The following is a 24,436-nucleotide window of genomic DNA, read 5'->3' as shown; positions in this document are numbered from 1 at the left end:
CGGTGGCGTTGTTTGCTCGGTGGGTCTTATATACGTGACTGAATAAAGTAGTCAGTACTTGTCTCGGATAGCTTAACTGGTAGAGCCCTTGGCGCGTAACCGAGAGATCTGGGTTCGATTCCCAGTCTGGGCTGTCTGATTATTTTTTCAATTACGAAAAAATTCCCGCTGAGTAGGTCCCCCCCCCCTTTCCCCTATCCGTTCTTTCCCAACTCCCTTAAAATTTGCTTTAATATGGCTTCCGTAATTAATAAACATGGAAAGAATCACATTATAGCTGGTGATTTTAACTTTAACTTGCTTAACATGGATTCTGTAACTAATTCTTTTGTATCTACTTTTCTCGAAGCGGGGTATCAACCATAATTCAATGGAACTACGAGGCCAAGTGAATCTGGGGGCTCATGTATCGATAATATTTTTGTAAAATCAGCTTTCAGGGACATCAAATCTTTTACGTATACTAATATCTTTACTGACCACTTTCCTATTTTTATGACGATTGGGGTCTCTATTAAGAATAATAATATTTTTAAGCAAGAGTTTACTGTCTCAGATTATGAAAAGTTAGAAATTCTTAGTAAGACGGTTGATTGGGCAAGCTCATTGCAGATTAATAATCCGAATGAATTCTTTGATGTCTTTATTATTAAATTAAAACAATTAATAAAAAATGCGTCTAGAACTAAGAAAATGAAAAAAAATAATAACAAAGCTCGTAGTAATTGGATTACTAAAGGCATAATGAATTCTTGTAAAACTAAGGAACTGTTATATAACATATACAAACGGGATAAAAACAACAATAAACTGAAAAATGACTATAATGAATACTGTAAAATATTGTATAAACTTATTAAGCGAGCAAAAAATAATTATGAATGTGAAAGGGCTAAAAAGTGTTGCAATTCGCTCCGAGGGCAACTACCCCAGCGCCATAGGTTACGCTTTTGAGAACTTCATACCCAGTTTACGTCATTAGTAAACATATGTCCGCATGTATTTACGTGTATTTTAATGAAATAAACAGTTGTTTAATTAATTATTTTAAACTCATAAAAGTGTCATAGTAAAGTATGGGTTCATCAAATCCAAAAGAACTTTTGAAGTGCTGTGTAAAAAATTGTAGCAATACTACAAGGAATTGTAAATATGAATTTTATAGTTTTCCCTCAAATAACCCAAACTATCCGCATAAAGTTGAAAAGCGTCAATTGTGGTTGAAAGCAGTGAAAAAATTTGAGTAAGTACAAAACCTGAAAATAATATTTATAAAATTAATTTCAATGATATCAGATAAAAAAATATAATAACCATAAATATTAATGTTTATATTAATTTAATTGAAAAATTTTAGAGCGGACGGATCACCTTGGACTCCACAAAAACGGAGTAGAATTTGTAGTTATCATTTTGCTGGATGTAAAAAATCAGATCATCCAGAAAGTCCAAGTTACATTCCTACTGTATTTGATTGCTCAAAAAAAACAATGCAAAAAGCTACGTCTTCAGTTAATCGGTAACTAATTTTATTTGAACAGTTAATAATTCATATGCACAATAATTATTTAAAAAATTTTTTGTTAGGTTCCAAAGACGTATAAAAAGGAGTACGATAAATTCAAGTATCTGTAATTCAAATATTAAAGAATCAAAAGTATCAAAGGCTCGACAGTTATTGAAAAATTTAAATTTCCAAGATGAAAATCTCCAAGATGAAAATTCTACTCCTGTTAACCAAACAACTTGTGATGCAGAAACCGGCGTAAATTTTTTATCTGATGATGATGATGACACCGGAAATTTTTACAAAAGCAATACCATTTTTATTTGTATTAATCATCGAAGTTCAAATGTTTGTGATGCTGAAACACAAATATACATACCACGAAAAAACAAAATAAATCCTAGTCCAAATATAAGTGACACTTTTAAACCCTCTGAAGCATGTAAAACAGGATTTCATGGCTATTCGTCAGTGAAAGATACGGTTGATGAAGTACGTGATCTATGTGGAGTTAGCCTTGAAACATTCAAACTTTTATTGAACATGTTATTAAGAACAAAATTTGATAATCGACAGAAAGTATCAATGGAAGATCGTCTTTTCATTTTTTTAGTGAAAATGAGAACTGGTTTAACATTCACAGCATTAGGTGCTTTATTCAGACTGCATCGAACTACAATATCAACTATTTTCACCGACACTCTGGTATATTTAGCTGGTTCATGCAGAAATTTTGTTTCGTGGCCATCTAAGGAGACAATTCGTGCAATGATGCCCGACGTTTTCAAGGACTCATACAAAAATTGCCGTGTAATCATTGATTGTACGGAGTTCCATGTTGAACAGTCATCAAAAATTAAACACCGAGTCCAGTTCTATTCTCGATACAAAAAAGGATTCCGCTTGAAAGTTCTAGTCGGTTGTACTCCGTCTGGATATATATCTTTTATTTCACGCTGTTATGGTGGTAAATCTACGGATTCACAAATAACAAGTACTTGTGGTTTTTTGGACTTGCTCGAACCTGGTGACTTGGTACTCGCTGATAAAGGGTTCCCCCAAATTAAAATGTCCTTGATGAAGACGGGAAAGGAATATTAATGGTTATGCCACCTTTTTTATACAATAAAACATTTACAGCAGAACAGGTAGAAGAAACATATCAAGTTGCAAATGTGAGAATTCATATTGAAAGAGTTATGCAAAGGATTCGCACGTACAAAATCGTAGATAAATTTACAATCGACTTGCTACCTTATAGTGATGCTATAGTGTTCATGTGCTGCGTTTTAGTTAACTTACAACCACCTATAATTAAAGTCAATGAAACTAAGGAAAGCAAAGATAATTTAATTAGTACAATTATTACGAAAAATTTATAAAATTTGTTTAATTTTAATATCAAGTTGAGGTTTAACGAATAATTTGTTATAACATTTTATAATGACAAGTAAGGCACACATTATTAACTTAAGTAAATAATTAATAAAAATATAAAGTATTATAAATTATTTAAACGATGTTTTCTTTTTGTCTATTGACTAGGACTTTCAAATAGTAATGAAAATAAAAAAGCTTTAGCTTTGGAATAAGACTAGTTAAAAATTGTTCATCTCTTTTCAAAGTAACTACATAACTTCCCTTTGGTGACCAAATAAATAAATCACATAAATCTAAACTAACGACATACATTTGGACTTGACACTGAGTATAATAAATGTGGCTTTTTTTCAGACTAGCTTCATTTCCTTGGAATTCTAAATATTTTACGTTAAATTTATTCGCTTTTTCATCAAATATTGGTTTAGATGAACACGTGGCAGGACACTTAATCTCCAAAACTTTAATTACTTCACCATTCTTAACGACTATGCCATCAACACTGGCGCACAGCCATGATTGAAGTGATTTTACAAATAAGCCAATGGATACTACATTGACATCGAAATTAATTCTATAGTATGTAATGAGGAGGTGTTAACTACCAAAAAAGTCATTGCAAATACATTCAATGATTTTTTTGCTGATATAGGTGCTAATTTAGCTAGTAATATTAATATTATTGATTGTAATATAGAGAAAAACACCCCAAATGTAAATGATAGTCTCTTTCTACTACCGACAAACCAAAAAGAAATTGAAGCTACTATACGTGATATGAAAGATAAAGTAGGTGGTATTGATGGGATTAACAGTAAAGTTCTTAAAACTATTTCTAAAGATATAAGTACTCCACTAGAACACATTTTTAATATTTGTATTAGCAATGGTATTTGGCCGAATGCTTTAAAAAGTGCAGATGTGGTACCTATAGTCGTCCCACCAAGAGAATGAACCTCGGGTTTGTTCGGGATTCTCCCCCTCTACCACGTAAAATTTGTAGCACGGCCGAATAATCGCTTACTCCGCCAAGAAAAATAGTCCGTGATTCCAGGCCGCCTGTGAAATGTATAAATGAGTTCTCACTCTAGATGGCGGCTCTTGAAATGAATCGAATAGATGAATAAAAAATATAAATCTTTTGTCATAAAGAATACTCGATTGTTAACTCGAATAAATAATTAAAAAGAATAAAGCTGAATAAAAAATAATAACATGGGTCAACGTAGTTATGAGTGTTTCTGAAGAAATAAAATTAATATAGTAACAGTAACAGTAAATTAATATAGTAATAGTAACAAATAATTTAAAAAAATTCAGAATTCCATTTTCATTAATTGTTAGGAAGTATGAAATGATTTATGATACGCGTTTGAGTAAACCAAAAAATTCTTGGATATAGTCGATTGATGAATATAGACCATAATAATTGTTAAATGCATTTTTTATGAACAATATATAAAAATAAATTTTTTTTTATTCGAGTTGCTAAAAATTACCCAACTGTCCATGAAATTATTATTAAAATTATAAAAAAAAATCTGGATTGATCAACAAATATTAGTAGGATGAAAATTTTTTTGTATCATTCTACAATATTATTTTATTACCCAAATATCCAAAGAATTATTATAACAGTGATAAAAAATTTCTGGTTTTATCAACAAAAATTATTAAAATGAAAATTTTTTTTGAATCATTCTACAATACTATTTTATGGAAATTACATGAATCAATTCAATGTAAATAAAAAAAAATGTATGTCGGATAACGGCGAAAACAACGCTTTCCAGATGCTTTGATGGCGTATGAAAATTATACGTTCCCATAGCACCCGAGAACCATATAGACATATAAAAAAAAATTAATACGAGAATCGACGTACTTTTCGCTTGAACGAAAAGTAATGCAAAAAAATTTTTCCCTAGTTTAAAAATTTAAAAACAGACAAGTCGGAGTCGGACCTCTCTGTCACACGCACGCATCCCACGGACTCTATCTATTTGTAAGAAATTTGACTTTAAAAATTCAATCTTCGGTGTCCACTCGAAATTAAGAAAAAAAACTTCTAATAATTATAGAGAAGACTCTACACGAGATTTCGAGACCCATAATCGATCGATCAACCCCATGGACACCGAGTAACAGCCCCATAGAAGGCGATTCTTGACTTATTTGCAAGAAATTTAACTTTAAAAAATTTAATCCTCGGTGTCCACTTGAGATTAAGAAAAGATACTCATGGAAATCATAAAGTAGATCTGCAGAAGATTTCCCGACCCAATATCGATCAATCAACCCCGTGGACACCGAGTAACAGCCCCATAAAAGGCGATTTTCGACTTTTTCGCACGAAATTTGACTTTAGAAAATTTAATCCTCGGTGTCCACTCGTGATTAAGAAAAGAAACATCTAATAATTATAAAGGAGACTCTACATAAGATTTCTAGACCTATAATCAATCGATCAATCCCATGTACACTGAGTAACAGCCCCGTAAAAGGCGATTTTTGACTTATTTGCAAGAAATTTGACTTGAAAACATTCAATCCTCGGTGTCCGCCTGAGATTAAAGGAGGAAACTTATAGAAATCATAGAGTACAGCTTAAACAAGATTTTTAGACCCATAATCAATAGATCTACACTATAGACACCGTTAAACGGGCCCATAGTCGGCGATTTTATACGAATTACACAGAAATTTGTCTTTTCAAAATTCAATTTTTTGTGTCCACTGGAGATTAAGGAAAGAAACTTATCGAAATTGAAAAGTATACTCTATCGAAGATTTCCAGACCTATAATTAATAGATCCACCCCATGAGCACCGAGGCACAGATCTGTAAGTGGCTATTTTACTGAAGTTTGTCTTCAAAAATTCATTCTTCGGTGTTGACTTGAAATAGGAAGAAACCTCTTTAAGACTCGTTCTACATTTTAGAGGAGACCTCATGACTCGTAAATAGACAGCCTACTCCGTAGACACGGAGATACACCCTTAAAATTGACTCTTTTTATTAAATTTCTCCGAATTTTAACATTTTTCCCCCATGAAAAAAAAATAAAAAAAATACATTTCGAAATATATAAAAAATATATTTTAAATATATAAAAATCTATAAAAAATATATAAATAAATAAATATATAAGTAATATGTATAGAAAATAGGGGAGGGGGGGGCGAAATGGAGTACTTAAGAAACCGTTATGATTTTTAAGGACTTAAATATGCTGATTTTTCTCGTTTTCAGTCGTAATTAAAGGAAAATAATCAAATTTCAAGTTGCCGTAGAAAAAAAATTTTTTTTTTGCGGGTAAAATGGGGTACCCCCTGAAAAAGTGAAAAAAAAATTTCATTATCCGAAAATGAAATGTCGTTAAAAAAATAAAATTTTCTTATCGATAAGTCTACGAAAGAACCCAGAGAGATGAACAAATCACCCAAAAAAGAAACATTGTTATAGTTGACGCAATATACTCCTAACAAAAATTGAGGTAGCAAAAAAAATTTTTTAATTTTGTAGTAATTTTTGACGGGTTTCGCTTGAGTAAAAATAATATCAAAATAAAAAAAAGAGTTCCCTTGAGAAGATTCTAATTTTTGGATCTCCCGGTGAAAAATATTTTAGACATAGTTCTCACGCAATTCCAAGCAATAGCACGAAAAAAAAACATTCGTAATTTTTTTGCACTCTCTTTCTTAGTTTAGGGATTCAGGAAAATTTTTTCAAGTTGAATGATCTTGTAAGCCTGAAGATCTTACTTTTTAAATTAAATATCTCACATGCCCACCAAATGATTTTGAAGAAATTGGCGGCCTCTGACACAGTTTTCTGAGCATTGATAGTTAAATTATGACATCAAAAATTATCCGAGAATAAATTTCGAAGTTATTTGAAAAAGACATTCTTTTAGAATGGTTAGTTTACACAGAAAAAAAGGTTCACTTGAGCCAAGAAAATATTTTTCTTCCTAATTATTTCCTTGAGCGAAAAAAAAATTTTCTTTTTGACACAAGAAATTTCACTTATTCCAACAAAATTAACTCTCTTGTTTTAAGAAATATGTATCTTGATCCAAGAAAATTTATTAAAGTCAAGAAAATCTTCTTGCTTTGAGAAAATTCAGTCTCTTGCTTCAAAAAATTAAATATAAAGATAGAAGTAAATTTTCATTAATATTTTTATTGATTAACATATCAAATGGGAAGATCAAATAATGTTGAATCTTTTTTTTTCATTCAATATGTATAATTGCACCCTAAAATAATATAAAATGGGTATCAAATATTCAAGAGAAAAATTTTCTCAAAGTGAGAAAATTTTTTTCTCCGCTGAGGTAGGTGGCACTGCTTCCCAAAAGTATCTAAAAATCTTGATCAAATGTAAAAATTTATTGCATCAAGTATTTATGATAATTTGAATTAAGAAAAAATGACTTCCACCAAGAATAGAATTTCAAGAAAAATTTTTATTTCGGGCAACACAACTTCAGTCTTCCTTCAGGCACTTGAAAATTTTCTTGAGTCAAGAATTTTGTTCTCCAGTCAAGAAATTTTTCTTTCTGTGTAAGATTTTTCTTCGACACATTAGAGGTTTACACTCACATACACACACGCTGACAGATATCCTCGTAGGAAATTAAGAACTAGTTCCTAGGACCTTAAAAATGTGAAGATCAGATTAGAACTTGATTTTCGAAAACTGGCATGGAACCAATGACTCCCCGATTTTTTTTTTTTTTTTAATCATTCATTTGTAAAGCGAGAAAAATTTAGAAAAAGTAATCGTCGATGTGAAAAAAAATTTATTACGATAAAAATTACTATAAGAAAAGTTAGAAAAAAAAATTTTTTTGTTGTTTTTTCAATTAAAAAATTTTTTTTTCTTTTAAATTGTAGTAAATGACTTTAAAATATATTTTAGGAAGCTGAAAGAGCTTTATGGAAAAAAAAAATTTTCTTACGAAATTTTGGGGGTACCCCATTTTACCACCCCTACCCCATTTTACCCCCCCCCCTCTCATACATTTTTAATAACTAACTTTTGGCCGATATATATATTCATATATATTTTAAATATATTTTAGATAAATTCAAGATATATCTTAAAATACATAAAAAATACATAGCTAAAAATATAAAAAACATATATTTTGAATATATCTAAAATATATTTAAAATAAACAAAATATACATGAAAATCGGCCAAAAGTTAGTTATTGGCTGCGTTCAAGTTTACTAAGTTCTTAGCAGATCTGAGCATATCTTGTAGCAACAACTTAAAATAACTATATTATTTTTTTTAAAAATCTATAATAAAACAATGCAAGGTATATTTATTTAAGTTTGTCTAAAATTAATTTTTTTGGTAGATAAAGTCAGCCCTGCTCAGAACTTAGTAAACCTGAACGCAGCCATTGAAAATATATTTACTATACATAATTTATATATTTTTTATTAATTTTTGATATATTTACAATATATTTTTTATGTATTTCGACATATATTTTTTTTATATTTTTTTTTCACGGGGGAAATTTCCATTGTGTTATGAGAAACATGAAAGTTACGATAAAAATAATTATTATATTGTTCCTAAACATTTAATATTGTAAATATTATTTAACATGATGGATAACATTCATTAAATCGAATTCTGCCTTATTTTATAAATTGAAAATTCGTAAATAAATGTTACTTGTCTCATTTTCATAAAGATTAAATTTGGATTGTGTTCTACAAATAATGTAATATTCATACTCCGATACGGTGTAAATTTATTTTGGAGTTACACCGATATCACACCGGTTCAACACCGGATTTTTAACACCATAAAAGAACACCGCTACGCCGGTGTTGATACAAAGATGTTATATAGCGGTGTTAAAATGAGTCAATTTTTAACACCACCTTTTAACAGTGTCGATTTTTTTCCTTAATTTCACGAAGACGCTAAGATATGAATTTTTTTAAGTTAAATTCAATGATTTACTTAAAAATGCGAATTATACACTGTAAAAAAAAACTGGTGTGAGTCCATGCGGTGTACGGTTTTAAAAATTCCGGTGTTAAATTCAACACCGAAATCGGTGTAGCAGTAACACCGGTCGCGGTGTAAATATTTTTTTTCGGTGTTAAATCGGTGTTATAAATTTTCCGATGTTGATAATATTTTAAGTAACACAATTTTTATAATTAAACTTTTTATGTTTAATAATTAAAGATAAATAATCAAAAAAAGTTAATATTTAATTTAGAAAGTTTAAAATAATAAAATATAAAGGAGATAAAAGTTTTTGATTAAAATAAATACACTGTAAAAAATTTCGATGTAAAAATGGACCCAGAGCACTTAACACGACTGTGTAGCGTGAAATAATGGTGTAAAATTCTCTTGGTGTAAATTTTCGATCCGTGTTACTTTAACACCATTATTAAAGGACAATTTTAGGACATCATATAGATAATCGGAAACTGTAGAATAGTGGATTTTAATAATTATTTCATAACTTTTAAGTATTTTTTTTAAGATTTTCGGAATACTTCTAAGATAATTTTAGAATCAATGTAATTTATTTGAAGCAATTTAGTTGAAATTTTGTCCTTAAATCTTATGTGGAACCTTTTTTGAATAATCTTAAAACATTTTTTCAACTATTTGAGAACAAATTTTGAATACATTTGAGACATTTTTCGGATATTTTTGAGACAACTTTGAAACATTGTTTGGACAGTTTAAGAGTGTTCTTACAACAAATTTGAAATATCTTTAGAACAATTTTACGACAATTTTGAACGTTTTTTAAATGATTTTCATATAGATAATTTATTTTTGCACAGCTGTAAATTTGTCATGTTTAAAAAATCCATTATATTATGAGAAACATCATGGTTACGATAAAAATAATTATTATATTGTTCCTAAACATTTAATATTGTAAATACTATTGAACTTGTTGTATAACTTTCATTAAATCGATTTCTGAGTAATTTTATAAATTGAAAATTCCTAAACAAATGTTACTTGTCTCATTTTGATAAATATTGAATATGAATTGTGTTTTATGGATCATGTAATATTCATACTCCGATACGGTGTAAATTTATTCTACTGTTACACGGGTATTACACCGGTTACACCGATATTACACCGGTTTAACACCGGATTTTTAACACCGCAAAAGAGTACCACTACACCGGTGTTAATACACAGGTGTTACATAGCGGTGTTAAAAAGAGTCCATTTTAACACCGCTTTTTTTACAGTGTAATTGATATTTTTACTAATTTCACTCATTAATATTTAACCGTTCCCATGGTAACCGTTGCCAAAATGGTCACCATAGCAACGAAAAGCAACAACAATGAAAACATCACACCAACTTTTTAATAAAGGATTTTATTTTTTTTTTGTGATGGATGAGCGTTGAGACGTGTACTTTTGGATTTTCCAAACTTTTTGATAATCGACTGACAACGAAAATAAATCAGAACAGCCAATTTAAGATGAAGCACTAAGCGTACGAAATTTTTAGTATTTTTTGAAGTTAAATATAAGATATTGCGGTATAGATGCCCTACTGGCATGTGGGCCGACTATACGCCCTTACTGTACACGGGAACCATAAAGGCATATAAAATATTTAAAATTTTATTTTTATACGCCCTTATGGCATCCGACGTAGTTATGGAGTGCCAAAAGGGTGTATAAAAAAAGTTATTTCTTGAGAATCGACACAATATTATTTGAAACGTCGAGAAATGCAAAACAAATTTTTGTACATCTTTATGGTTCCTCTGAGTACAATAAGGGCGTATAATCGGCCTATACGCTCTTGTGGCATCTGTAATGCGACATGTATGGATTATTTCACCCTAAATCATACAGTTTAGAATTTTTTTATTGATTTTCGTAACTTTCGGTATTTTCAGTAACCATAAAAAAATACGTTCAGATATATTTTTAGATTTTTTTTGATCATCGATTCAAAAGATATCTAATTTCGAAAAAAAAACTTTTTTATTTTAAGTTTTTCGTTCATAACTTCTACAAAAATGGTCAAAAATTTAATCTTTTTTTTCCAAACTTTTTGTATTTTTCTGTTCTTTTTATAGAAAAAATGTTTTTGAAAAATTATTCACTCTCTTTTCTTAATTCCAAAATTTCAAAGTATTTTTTTGAAAATCAGGCATATATTGACTTTTCTAAAAATTTTTTAAAACAAACTAGTATGATTTCCGCAACTTTAAGCCCAGTTTAATCGTGGGATCTTCATGGTAACTAGTTTTTTTCCGATAAAAAAAATTTTTATTCCTCAAGTATCATAATCAATTCTTACTTCTGTAACTATATATTTATACTTTTACGATTTTTAAAATCATTTCATAATTCAACTTATTTTAAAGATTTTTTAAAATAATTAATTAGTCATTCAGTCTGTTTATTAAAACGATGGCAATGAAAATATTTATTTAATTTCGCAGTTTTTTAACAGTTTTAAATGTACGATAATCATCCGAAGTAGAAAATTATTTTTCAATGCAATTACATTTTTCTATTATTCTTTCGGTGCTCAACAGCAATCCAAAAATTTTGTGAATATTCATCATCATGAAGATGATTTTCACTTAGAGAAAAAGTAGAAACTGTTAGCTGCATTGGAGAAAGAATTTTCTAAAAAATCTATTAGAATTTTTAAAAATCGGCTTCAAGAATTTCGGAACTAAGAAAAAAGAGTGGATTATTTTTCAAAAAATAGTATATCACAGATGTACGGCAGTAAAATAAGGAATGTCTCAGATTACATGCATATTATGTCGCCTACAGATCGGGTGACAAGATTACGAAGGTTGTAATGTCCTACTTTCTTCCCTAGATGCGTAATATACTAATTTTTGATGCTCTCTTTACTATTGAATATCGTAAGATTATTTAAATTTTTTATTATGTTTGTAATTATCTGAAGGCACATCCTCTGCCCACAAATGTATTTTTCTTTATATAGTGTTTATAATAATAAAACCCTGTAATTGCTTAACTTTACAATTTGCTAATGAAAGATCCCATATTGTATACAATCAATAAACTGAAAATTTTTTCACTCCAGAAAGAGAACTGCAGCAGCTCTTCAATGCTCTGTAGTAACCGTGAGTAAGTATGTGAAGCGCGGATTTTCCGGTGAATCATTTGTAAGACCGGGAAAAATAAGGAAAAGGGCATCGCCGAAGCGCCATGTTTCTAACGAAGTAAAAGAGCAAATTCGGCAGCTCATTTACAATTTCTGTGATGAACGTAAGTAGCTAGTCGGCAATTAAGATGTAATGTAATACAAACTTTGTGTATAATTCTTTACGTATTTTCATAGGACGTCATATTACATGCACTCAACTATTAACTGAAGTAAGGTAATGAAATTTTTATTTAGTAAATATTTTGTGTTGAGTTCTTCATAATAAGATCTTATCATTCATTTCAGAAAAAATAATATTTCGTTTTATGGAGGAAGTGAAACTTTAAGAAAAGTTCTTCATGATATCGGCTTCAAGAATATAAAACGTAATAATAATCGATATCTGGTCGAGCAGCCATATGTAATAGCTGCTCGTATCGAATTCCTAGCTAAATATAAGAAAAATATGGATGCTCTTAAGCTTAAGGACACTTATTCTGTGTTGGTTGATCCTGCTAAAGCCACGGATTCAGAGAAGTTGGTTGATTCTACCAATGATACTGAATCTGAGATGTCGGTTGATCCTGCCAAAAACACTGATTCTGAGAAGTTGGTTGATCCTGCCGAAGACGCTCGAACTTTCATATTCCTAGATGAAACATGGGTGTTTCGCTACGGGACAGGAAAGACTCGAGAATGGCAGGACTCCAGCACTCGTAGTGTTTCTGTAAAGAAAGCGTCTAGCGGACCAAGATACATTGTTTGCCATGCAGGGGGCAGAAATGGATTCGTAGACGGCGCCGGATTGTTCGTTAATTCTTCAAAAAAGATCAATCCTTTGGACGATTATCACGGTGCAATGAACGCCGAAACTTTTAAAGAATGGTTTAAAACTAAACTGTTGCCAAATTTGAAAGAACCGTCGATAATTGTGATGGACAATGCGTCCTACCACTCTTCGAAGGTATTTTATAATTAATTAAAATCTATAAATAGATTAATTCTACTTGATAATTTTAGGAGAAATCTTAATCAAATCTACGATAAGCCCTGATTAAAAATATTGATTGAAAAGTATTGGGAATCAGTCACCCCATTTAAACTGTATATCTATATATACATGAAAAAGAATTGAAAGTATTCAAAAGTATTCAAATTTCATCATTTTTAATCCTTTTCAATCAATATTTTTAACCAGGGAGTCTAACGACATACAATAATTGTGTATGCAGACAGACCAAACTTGATTAACATTGCAACTAAAACAATTTAGATTTAAAATAGACCGAATGATGCTAATATCAATTGGTCAGATATTGCTATGGACAAAGAACAATAATTATCTGAAGATATAATGGAGCGTTAAATGAAAAGGAATAGCCGAGGAAAGTCTATTCAACAACTTTACAAATATGACCAAACTAGAATGGTGAGAGGAACGAGAATTAAATTTTGGTTTGTCGCTTGTGATGTTTTTTTTGTTGCTATTATTCATGCATATGTAGTCAATCTACATCATACTGCACAACCTAATTTATCTAACACGCTCATACCGCATGTGATTTTTTTTTGCAAATATTTTAAAAGATCCTGGACTTAATATGATATTTTTTAAATATCTGTTATGGATTGTTTAATTCTAAGTGATTGGAAGTTTAAGAATGGAAAACTTTAACAGCTGTATTTATATGATATTCTTATTTATTTGATTGAATTCTTTCGTGATTTAGAAAGATAATTTGAAATGATAACCTCTATGTTGATTATTTATGTGATATTCGAATCAGATGCTTTTAAATTATTTTAAATCATTTTAAATCTTTTCAAATTAGATTTCTTAATTAGGGTTATTTATTTGATTGATTTTCTTATTTATATTTGATTGATTTTATTATTTCCACGAATTGAGCTTGAACTATTTTTAGATGAAATAAATAACTAAATTAAAAACTAACAAAATGATAGAAAGTAGATTTGATAAAAAATACAAAAATAATAAAATACATTTTATTAATCAGGAGGAAGCACAACCAACAACCAACTGGACTGTGGCACGGCTTAAAGAGTGTTTAAATAAAGAAGACATTCCATATGGCGAAAATTTGCGGAGAAAAGAATTGTACGAGTTATGTGTTCAACATAAAAAACCGACAACATATGAATTGGATTCTCTGTGTGAGGGTACACCGCATACTATTTTAAGATCTGCTCCTTATTGCTATTTTTACAATCCCATCGAGAATGTATGGGGACTCAGTAAAAGATATTACGATGCTCACTTAGCATTCGGTGGAGATTATTCCGAGAAAAAAGCTGTAGAGACATGGAATGAAGCTCTGGCTAGAGTAACTTCGCAAGTTTGGAATGAGTGTGTTAACCACACTGAAAAAAGGATACTGGCAGATTATCAACGTTTTTTTGTTGAAAAAGGTACGATCGAAATTATTGACAATCTCGATCCAATCGACGATGACCCCGAACTTAATGATGATAATGATTCTCAGAGCCTTTCTGAAATGCAAACAGTATCTGAACTTGATGATGATAATGATAATGATGATGATGATGAACAGAACAATGAAAATGAGAATTATGAATCTATGGAAAGTAAACTTTCAGGAGAAATCGATGATTTACATAATGATGATAATGAATGCGATTACTTACTTGAGTCTTCAAGTACACTGGAAAAAAATCCCTTCGAAAACTATCATCAAGGAGAGGTAGCTAATTTTGTAGAAATTGACTCATTCCAGTACGTGAATGAAGTGGATGATAACCTTGAACAGTTAGCTAAGGTAAAACATTTTAAACTATTTTATTGATTTAAGATTTTTGCTTAAAAAAAAAAATTGAATCCACCTTAACTTTGAGTTTTTTTTTAATATTTTACATAATTTAACTTGTTGACATTCAAAGGATTCCAGTTTAACCGGGGAATTAACCATCAATGTCACGGAGAATGATTTAAGTATAGCAGTAAGATCAATTGCAAATTTTATTGAACCCATTCCTCGTCCAAACCCAATAGCTTCCGAGGAACATGGTATAATTCATAAAATATTGGAAAGAGCGAATGAAACGACTCAAATAACACTCGATATCAAATCCAAGGACTTAGATTCATCATCGCTGCAGGATCATTCAATCGAGACTATGTTAGAAGAATATAAGGTATAATTTTCGATGTATTGAGCTAAATTACGTTAAACATTGACTTTGAGTTAAAATCAAACAATAATAATATTCTTTTAACAGATTGAAAAGGAAAACAAGAGGGTAAATAAACATGATATAAACATGCGTATTAAGTTGGAAGATTTAGAAAGGCTAAAACCACCGCAATGGCTGAATGATCAAGTAAGTCTGGAAGCTTATCATCTATAACTATATTGTCTTTTGATTGATTATTTAATATATACAATTATTATTTTTATCGGTCATAAACTATTATTTCAAAATTATTGAAGAAAGAAAAGATTCAGAAATATATGTTTTTGACACATATTTTTATCCTTCTTTAAATATTGGAATTGAAAGGGTAAAAAATCGTACTAAGAACGTAAGTTTTCTTTGATTAATCTTGATTTATTTTTTTATATATTCGTTTAACACTAACTTAAAATGAATGTAGGTTGACATATTCACAAAAACGTTTCTCTTCATTCCCATTCATCTTGGGAACCATTGGTGCCTGTGTGCTGTCAATATTCCAAAAGTTTCAATAACATATTATGATAGCCTTAAGGGTACTAATGACAAATGTTTACAGGTAAGTAATCAATAACAATTATCAACCATTTCAGAAATAACTGTGAATTATTTTGTTCTGAACAGAAAATTGAAGGCTACTTAATAGAAGAATTTAAGATGGTACGACCAACTTCTGACGGTCCAAAGAGATGGAAAAAAATACACGCACAGGTATAAATTTCTATTTTAAATACACAGATTTTTAATAATATAAAAAAATTACATTTGAAAACAATTTTTATTTAGCAGTAATGTGATTGCAATAATTATGTAATAAAATATAAAACAATGAAATTCATGGATTAAAGAATAAATACTTTCTAAACGCCTAAATAAATATTATAAACATTTTTTTGTAGGATATTGCATTGCAAAATAATGCATACGATTGCGGAGTATTTATTTGCTACTATGCAAGCCAACTGTCAAAAGGAGAGTCATTAACTGCCATAAACGGAAGTAACATGAGCCCGTTCAGAGCCGAAATATTGTATGACATTCTGTCAAAATTAAAAATCGAAGAGAAATGTGCAAAGCGGAAAGACGAGCCTATAAAGAAAGTTGTAAGTAAAAATTTCTGGTCGAAATATACATATAAAATATCAATTGTCGTTCGGATAAGCGTTAAAAATATTTTTCAATTGAAATTAATATTTTTTAGACTCCAGAATATGCAAGAGCTGCAGTAACTCCTCGTAGTACCGAGATTAAAACGAGTATCCCGGAAGTTTACCTGCACCAATCCGCTAATTTTCACCAAGGTGATAAAAAATACTTTAAGCATCAGCGAGCAGGCGTCCAATGCACTGCTATAGCGACTGTTGCATGCATTTTGTTACCACCTATAACTGTAGGAACGATAACTACAGAAGATTTGGATAAAGTGTTGATTTTTGGAGATTTATATTATCAAGAGTGCCGCAATCAGCTTACAGTTAAATCGGACCTACTTAATGTAGAGGAATTATTGAGGAATTTAAGTATTGGCAACGGTATAGTACATTTCGATGTAGATGACATAATGTTTGGCCAATTTAGAAATAATCAATTACTTCAGGACACCATTGACAAACATTGTTTAACAAGCACTCACGAAACCATTAGCCATACTGGTTTTTTATTCATTGGCAACGATAAAACAGTAGCATTTTTTAAATGTAAAAAGGGTTTGATTTGGTTATTTAATTCGCACGGAGTGGATCGGAATAACCAATATCCATTTTGGGATGAAAATGATCAAAAAGCTCGATTATTTAGATGTGGCAATTCGAAAGCTTTAGTATCTTTGTTACTAACAGGTACGAATGATGAAAGTACTGCTTTATGGGCAATTCATAAATTAAATGTAAGAATTTATCAAAAACTGTAAATCGTATTGGAATAAAAAAATTCTTTACGTGTAATATTGATTTTTTATGACAAATTGAAACGTTGAATATTTACCTTTAACCCTGTACCAAATTGAATATTTACACATTACGATATATCTCAAACATAAAAAAATACGATTAAAAACTCATTTGAATATGGAAAATTCCGAGAAAAATATTCTGTTAATTATGGGTCTGAAAATCTTTCCTAGACTGATTCATGATCTCCATGAGTTTGTTTTCTTAATCTCTAGTAGACACCGAGAATTGAATTTTCAAAAAGCAAATTTCAGTGAAATTTGTGAAATATCACCACGTATGGGGCTGTTTCTCGGTGTCTATAGAGTGGATCTATTAAATATGGGTCTGGGAATCTTTATTAAAGTGTGGTCTATAATTTCCTTGAGTTTTTCTTTGTTAATATCCTGTGGACACCAGAAATTGAATTATTAATACGCTAATTTCTGTGATTTTTGTTAAAAATCGCCACGTATGGGGGTGTTTCTCGGTGTCTATGGGGTGGATCTATTGATTATGGGTTTCGAAATCTTTATTAAAATGTAGTCTATGATTTATATGAGTTTTTTTTTCTTAATCTTCACATGACACCGAGAATTGAATTTTTGAAAAGCAAATTTCTGCGAAATTTGTAAAAAATCGCCACGTATGGGGCTGCTTCTCGGTGTCTATGGGATGTATTTATTAGATATGGGTCTGTGAATCTTTGCTAGAGTGTAATTCATGATTTCTATGAGTTTTTTTTGTTAATCTCCAGTGGACACCAAGAACTGACTTTTTAAAAAGCAAATTTCTGTGAAGCTTTTTAAAAAATGGCCACGTATGGGGCTGCTTCTCGGTGTCTATGGGGTGGATCTATTAATTATAGGTCTGGGAATTTTTATTAAAGTGTGGTCTACGATTCCTATGAGTTTTTTTTCTTAATCTTCACATGACACCGAGAATTGAATCTTTTATACGCAAATTTCTGTGAAATTTTTAAAAAATCGCCTCTTATGGTGCTATTTTAAGGTGTCCATGGGGTTAATCGATCGGTTATAGGGGTCGTAATTTTCTGTAGAGTTAATTATATTAATTTTTTTTTAATCTCTCGTGGACACTGAGACATGAATATTTAAATTTGAAAATTCTGTACTATTAGCTGAAAATAATCAGTTATGCTGCTGTTTTTCTGTGTCTATGAGATGGATAAAACTCTTATTAGTTATCTGACACTTTATAATGTGTCTATTCAATTAACACATCGCGCTTATCTCTTACTTTTTGCTGGACGCCGAGCTTCTAATTTTTTTTCGTCTATGTATTTTTTTTTGCCTGTCATTTGTCAATAGAAACCGTGGAATGCGTGTGTGCGACACAGAGGTCCGACCGCTCTCTATCGTTTTTTTTTTGTTACGCCGAGAATATTTATTTTATCGATAAATTTATGAGAACATTTTTCGCCGGTTTAATTATTTTTAAACATTTTTTCTTGAATAAACTTTCTCTTCAAATCAGCCGGTTCTGAGTTCTAGTGGCCTAAACAATTAAATTGTTAATAACAATCAAATTTACTATCGGCGAGCAAGTATCTGTGTTTATCGTAATCCACGGCAAATAATACGTAAATATCCGTCATCGGAACCGGGGGACCTTAAAGGACATACGTGCTTTTCTCTTTAGCCGAGGGACTAATAGCGTGTAGATTTTTTTTTAATTATTTATAATTCCCTTGCAACTAGTTATAAGTTTATACCAATGCCATCTGAGAATCAGCATATACGATATTAAAACTTATTTAAATTTACCGCTCGCGGAGGAATACAAGTTCCGAGTCCTGGGTTGTTGACGCATGCGCAGTGAATAAATATATAAAAGAGGGGATAAATCCCGAACAAACCCGAGGTTCATTCTCTTGGTGGGACGACTATATCTATAAGTCTGGTGATAAACACAATTACTAACTATAGACCCATATCATTGATTTCAAACTTAGCTAAACTTTTTGAGAAACTCATTCATGTTAGATTACTTAATTTCTGCTTAAAAAACAAATTAATTTCAAATAAACAGTTTGGATTAATGAAGAACAGAGGTACAACTGATGCTGTAGCTTATATTTCTAACTACATTTACTCTAACTTAGATAAAAATGTACCAACTGTTCTAGCTTTTCTAGATTTGGCCAAAGCTTTTGACACTGTCGATCATAAGATATTGATGGATAAACTATGGAGGTATGGAATTAGGGGTATACCGCATCAACTCCTAAAATCCTATCTATATAATAGATCCCAAGTAGTTAAATTAAATAATACTATAAGTGATAACAGAATCGTTACTGTGGGCGTCCCCAGGGTACTGTCTTGGGGCCCCTATTATTTATAATATATATCAATGATATTTTTAATGTTTTATCGAATGATACCATAGTTTCTTATGCTGGCGATACAGCCATATTATGCTCAGGAAAAAGCTGGCTAATAGTTAAAAATAAATTAATTGAATGGTTACATAAAATTGATTTATGGCTTAGAGAGAATCAACTCTCTCTCAATATAGATAAGTCTATATTCATAACTTTCGGAAGTTATAAAGATAGTTACCCAATTGAGTTTGAAGTACATATTAATTATAAGCCGTTGAAAAAAGTTGAACATTGTAAATATCTTGGAATACACTTTGATAATCATATGAGATGGAACAACCATGCTCTGGAATTATTCAAAAAACTAAAATATTTCACTTTTGTATTTTACAAACTGACAGGAATATTAAATCCACAAACCATGAAAATAATATATCATGGGCTACTCGAAAGCATAATAAATTATGGTATTATTGCCTGGGGAGGTGCATATGATAAGTCAATTAAAATTATCTCAAATATACAAAATAGATTACTAAGTAAATTGTGCGTAACTAATATCAACAACACTCCCCTTGGGATCAGAAAAACTTTCATTATCACTGCGTTATCTTTCTATTATCAAGATTGCATAAATCTCTATAATGATAAAATAACTTGTACAAGACATAAACAACTGTCACTACCAAAAATAAGTAAAACAATTTACACACAATGTGCTTATTATGTAGCTTTAAAATATTACAATAAATTACCAATAGAGATGAAAACTTTGAATGAAAAGAAGAAACTAATAAACAAAAAACTGAGAGAATGGATAAAAATAGATAATTAGTTAAAAATCGTGATATAAATTTAAGTGTTGCAACAATATTACTCATAAAACTCATATAAATAACTAGCTAGGTAGGTAGATTTTTTTTTAGCTTGCACTGTATTAAGAATTACTATATTACTCGCTAAGAATTACTATATTACTATCTTATATATTAAGAGATTGTTGATAATAAAATATATTTTTGTTAATATGTACTCGTTCTATGCACAGGTGCTATACGCACCTCTATAGAATTTTTTTGTAACGAGATTAATAAATATAAATATAAATAAATATTGCTACCATTAGGTGACTACTCACCATAATTCACTACTAATTCTCTATCATATTTCTAATATTAAATAATATTTATCCTATTGTTACAAATATTCTATTTCATTGTTAAGTTACGTTACCGAAATATCACAAGTTTATATTATAAGTGCTTATTTTGTGTAATAAAGTTAAGTTTATTGTAATTACCGCTATACACACATCATTACTCAAAATACCACTATCTATTTACTACAGCTATTTATATTTAATCAAAAGGGTCAATCAAGGAGGCAGAATAATCACCGCAGTTAATATTGTAAGTAAGTAAAATAAATTAACTGGCACGCGTGAGAACTTCTGTCCAGATTTAATAAAATAATCCAAAACCAACAACATTCATTTGTTCACGGAAGCGGAATATTCCAGAGCAGCAAATCTTATTTTTAGAAGCTTAGACGATTATTTTCTTATCCGCGAGGTTTAATGGTCTAAGTAATTAAATTTTTTAAGAAAAGTAAAAATTAAGTATTTCAATGGCGCTCGAACAGGGACGCTGCTCTCAGATGAATGCTATTAATTCCCTGTAAAATTATAAAAACATAAGTTCATCTGCTATAAAATTGTAAATTCATCAAATATTTAACACTTCACAGAAAATTTACTTAAAATATTCAAATAGTGAAGTTTTTGCAATATAAAATATATAAATTATAAAAATTCGTAAAATTAATTTGTAAGTTGACAAAAACTCTCACGTTGTCATACAAACTTATTTAGTAATTATACGTCATAAATTGAAAAATTTCTCTATTGTATGCGTATTATAAATCTTAAAATTGTAAAATTGTAATCCCCTTATTGTAAAGATATTTATGCTGATGTATTTTATCTTACGATAGCTGAGAAGTACTCTTAGTAAAAATTTGCTGAAATTATTTTTAGTAATAACTTTATCAGTGTATAAATCTTTACAAGTATTACAAATCTATTGTCTAGTATACTTTGTGTGTGCCAGATCTTAAGTCAAAAACACGCTGCATACTCGAACTAAAGTAAAACACAACCTAAGGTCGTTTCACGCGTATGTCTTTCAAAAAATCGGTTGTCGTATACTACGTAGTAAAACCCTCGAATATAAAATAAATTATTTTAGAATTATTTCTCTACAAAATATCTTTTGTTTAGTTAAGCCGAAACTAAATCTCTTATTTAATTTTATTATTTATAATAAACATACAGTGTAAAATAGCTTATTGTAATATTAATACCAAATAACGCTGTTCAAATAATTTATTCTTATTTAACTTCATAGTTCGAATTTCAAAATAATATTAACATCGTTTATTCTAATTAGTTATTTAATTGTTAATAAATACTAAGATTTAGTGATTAAATTATTAAAATCAAATATCGAATATTTATTAGATCCGGGATTATCGAATTTCTTTCGTACGCGTCACTGAAAAATTATTTGTCGAGAAAATCAAGGATTGAAATTTCTGACAAGCGCGTCATTGTAAAATAATCCAGCCAGAACATTAAATAATAGTCAAAATAAAATTCAATTAACATTACAACCATTTATAATGTTTCCTCGTACCCCAGTAAATCGATTCTCGATACCCATTAGCAATAACGCGAATCAAAATCCACCAATCCCTAATCTAGACTTACAAAATCATAATTTATTCAATCTTGATCTGATTCAAAATTCAAGCCCAAGTTTACATCCAGAATTACAAGACGATTTCCTCGGACTAGACAATCCGCAAGGTGACGTACACAACAGTACTGTCAGTAACAACACCGACCTTACAAACACAATCAGTAATAATTTTAGTGGAGTACAGGAATTTATTGACTTGAAACTACAGACATTACAATACAAACCTCACAGAAGAAAGCCCGAAAATTATTAGCTGAAATTAATTTTCTACGAATAGCTTGTGAGCAGTTATTGTCACCTTTTGCTAATAATATAGCCCGAACGATGTCTGAGACTGTCAATAATAATAATCATATCAATAGTACATATGAATTTCGACCACGGGAATTATTTCCAAAGTCAAGTTTTTCGACAGCTTGTAGCTTCATATCACCTGCACCTCAATCCCTCTATCCGGACATGCCTCCCTACTCTACAGTACCAGCCCCACCGTTCAGTGGGACTGCGCGTTTACCGTACGCGCCGCCGTTTGCCCCACCACTCGTACCACCGATGCTTCAGCATCTACCAGCTACACACGTACAATTTCACACCACGTTACCTCACGTTACTCAGATCTACACAGCACCACTGACGTCATATTATGCACCAGCTACATATGGACAGTCCCACACTATTGTACCTCTCATGACACATACTTATACAGTACCGATCGCCTCTTTCCATGTGCCTGCGTCACAGACACTGCAACACACACACACACACACACACACACACACACACACACACACACACACACACACACACACACACACACACACACACACACACACACACACACACACACACACACATACACTATTCCCGGCATAGTCCCAAGTGCTGCTCCTTCCTATATGTACCAGAATACAGTCGCACCCTTACGGCCTAATGACATTTGCTGGACTGCAAAATCATGGAATATATGTAAAGAAACTTCAAAAGATGACTTCTCGGACGTACTTGTATCATCAATAACTAATTTCCAAGCCACGATACAAAGTATGTTCGAAAATTTACAAAAAAGCACTTAACCAAGTACCCTCGCAGACTGACTTCGGCCGTCGCGAACGCAGTGGGCATATTGCTGAAGCCTGTTGTTCACGAACTACTAGCGAAATACGGAAAAGAGCTGGTTTAACACCTTTTGCGAGAAACCCGAATCCCAAAAACTAAGTAGTTGCTCCGGTGATCTCCAACAAACCAGCTAAGGCTCACATCCACGATCCAAAACCTTACGGCGCCTATTTCTTTAACAAGCGCCCCAGTTACGTCCATTTCTAACAACTGTGAACTAAATATTCACCAAGACAACATAGATTACGAGTATATGGACCATGAGTCGGACTCTGATTCAGAAATGCATAGTTCAACATCGAAATTAAGAATCAAATCCGGTAATGAACTTAATGACCTATTGCTCATACATAGTCTCAGCACACATGATTCAAACAACTTTCAAATATCAAATCAACATAAACGACAACCATAATTTCAGAACCGAACTGAGAGTACTTCGAAGTTGTCGTCAGTCATAAGCGTTGAATCAGAAACTTTATCTTCTGATCCCATAATCACTTGTAATACTAAGAAACAGTCATCTTCATTACCATCTAAATTATTAATACTTACCCCTACAATATCAACGACCAACACCGAAGCTCCAACGCTTATAGCAGCTGTACCCGATTCGTCAGGCAACAACGTGGCAGCCAAACCTAAAGAGCTCATGCCGCATGACAAAAGCCAGTTGACTTCATTACCTCAATGAATGGTTTGAAGATATCTGTCAAGCAATGAAGGAAGTCCATATTCAAATCCAGAAGAATACACAGGATATCCAAGCACTCCAGAATGGCATAAAAAGACTCGTGCAAAGCCATTCCTCGCTAAAGAATTGCCAACTCACTAACCTGGCAAGTCCTGTACGCGAAGTAGAACGTGATGTTGTTGCCGTCAAACAACGACTTAACTCAATCGAACCCAAGATGCAGAAACTGGAAAAATATCCAGATATATGCCTGTCCAACCAGAAGCCGATTCACTTCCATTGATTTCCAAGGAGAAGCAAGACACCACTATTTACAAAAT

At 31.0% G+C, this 24,436-nt stretch overlaps 2 protein-coding genes across 2 annotated transcripts; both read left to right on the top strand.

Annotated features, from left to right (window-relative positions):
* Positions 1-11,913: 11,913 nt before the first annotated feature.
* Positions 11,914-13,101, top strand: LOC123268117. The gene is made up of 3 exons (XM_044732997.1): positions 11,914-12,181; positions 12,255-12,294; positions 12,366-13,101. Exon 3 carries the CDS (start codon positions 12,526-12,528, stop codon positions 13,036-13,038), a length of 513 nt encoding a protein of 170 aa, XP_044588932.1. The 5' UTR covers positions 11,914-12,181; positions 12,255-12,294; positions 12,366-12,525; the 3' UTR covers positions 13,039-13,101.
* Positions 13,102-13,265: 164 nt separating this feature from the next.
* On the top strand, positions 13,266-24,116 carry LOC123267968. Its single transcript, XM_044732853.1, has 13 exons — positions 13,266-13,488; positions 14,078-14,857; positions 14,979-15,233; positions 15,318-15,419; positions 15,505-15,621; positions 15,694-15,831; positions 15,897-15,983; positions 16,172-16,375; positions 16,474-17,157; positions 19,253-19,430; positions 22,246-22,467; positions 22,584-23,011; positions 23,844-24,116. The coding sequence occupies exons 1-13, from the start codon at positions 13,426-13,428 to the stop codon at positions 24,114-24,116; spliced, it is 3,531 nt and encodes a 1,176-aa protein (XP_044588788.1). The 5' UTR covers positions 13,266-13,425.
* The last annotated feature ends 320 nt before the right edge of the window (positions 24,117-24,436 follow it).

Source organism: Cotesia glomerata, linkage group LG6 (assembly GCF_020080835.1).
Source record: "Cotesia glomerata isolate CgM1 linkage group LG6, MPM_Cglom_v2.3, whole genome shotgun sequence".
NCBI classification, from domain to species: Eukaryota; Metazoa; Arthropoda; class Insecta; order Hymenoptera; family Braconidae; genus Cotesia; species Cotesia glomerata.
Note: the sequence above shows the minus strand (reverse complement) of the source record. Positions and strands in the feature narration are given on the sequence as shown.

Bases quoted from the DNA above. Each gene is read 5' to 3' on its own strand.
- LOC123268117 (XM_044732997.1), top strand. From the start codon at position 12,526: ATGGATGCTCTTAAGCTTAAGGACACTTATTCTGTGTTGGTTGATCCT.
- LOC123267968 (XM_044732853.1), top strand. From the start codon at position 13,426: ATGAAAAGGAATAGCCGAGGAAAGTCTATTCAACAACTTTACAAATAT. The intron at 15,420-15,504 runs GTAAGTCTGGAA...TTATCGGTCATA, and splicing joins CGCAATGGCTGAATGATCAA to AACTATTATTTCAAAATTAT. The intron at 23,012-23,843 runs GTACCGATCGCC...CCATAATTTCAG, and splicing joins TCATGACACATACTTATACA to AACCGAACTGAGAGTACTTC.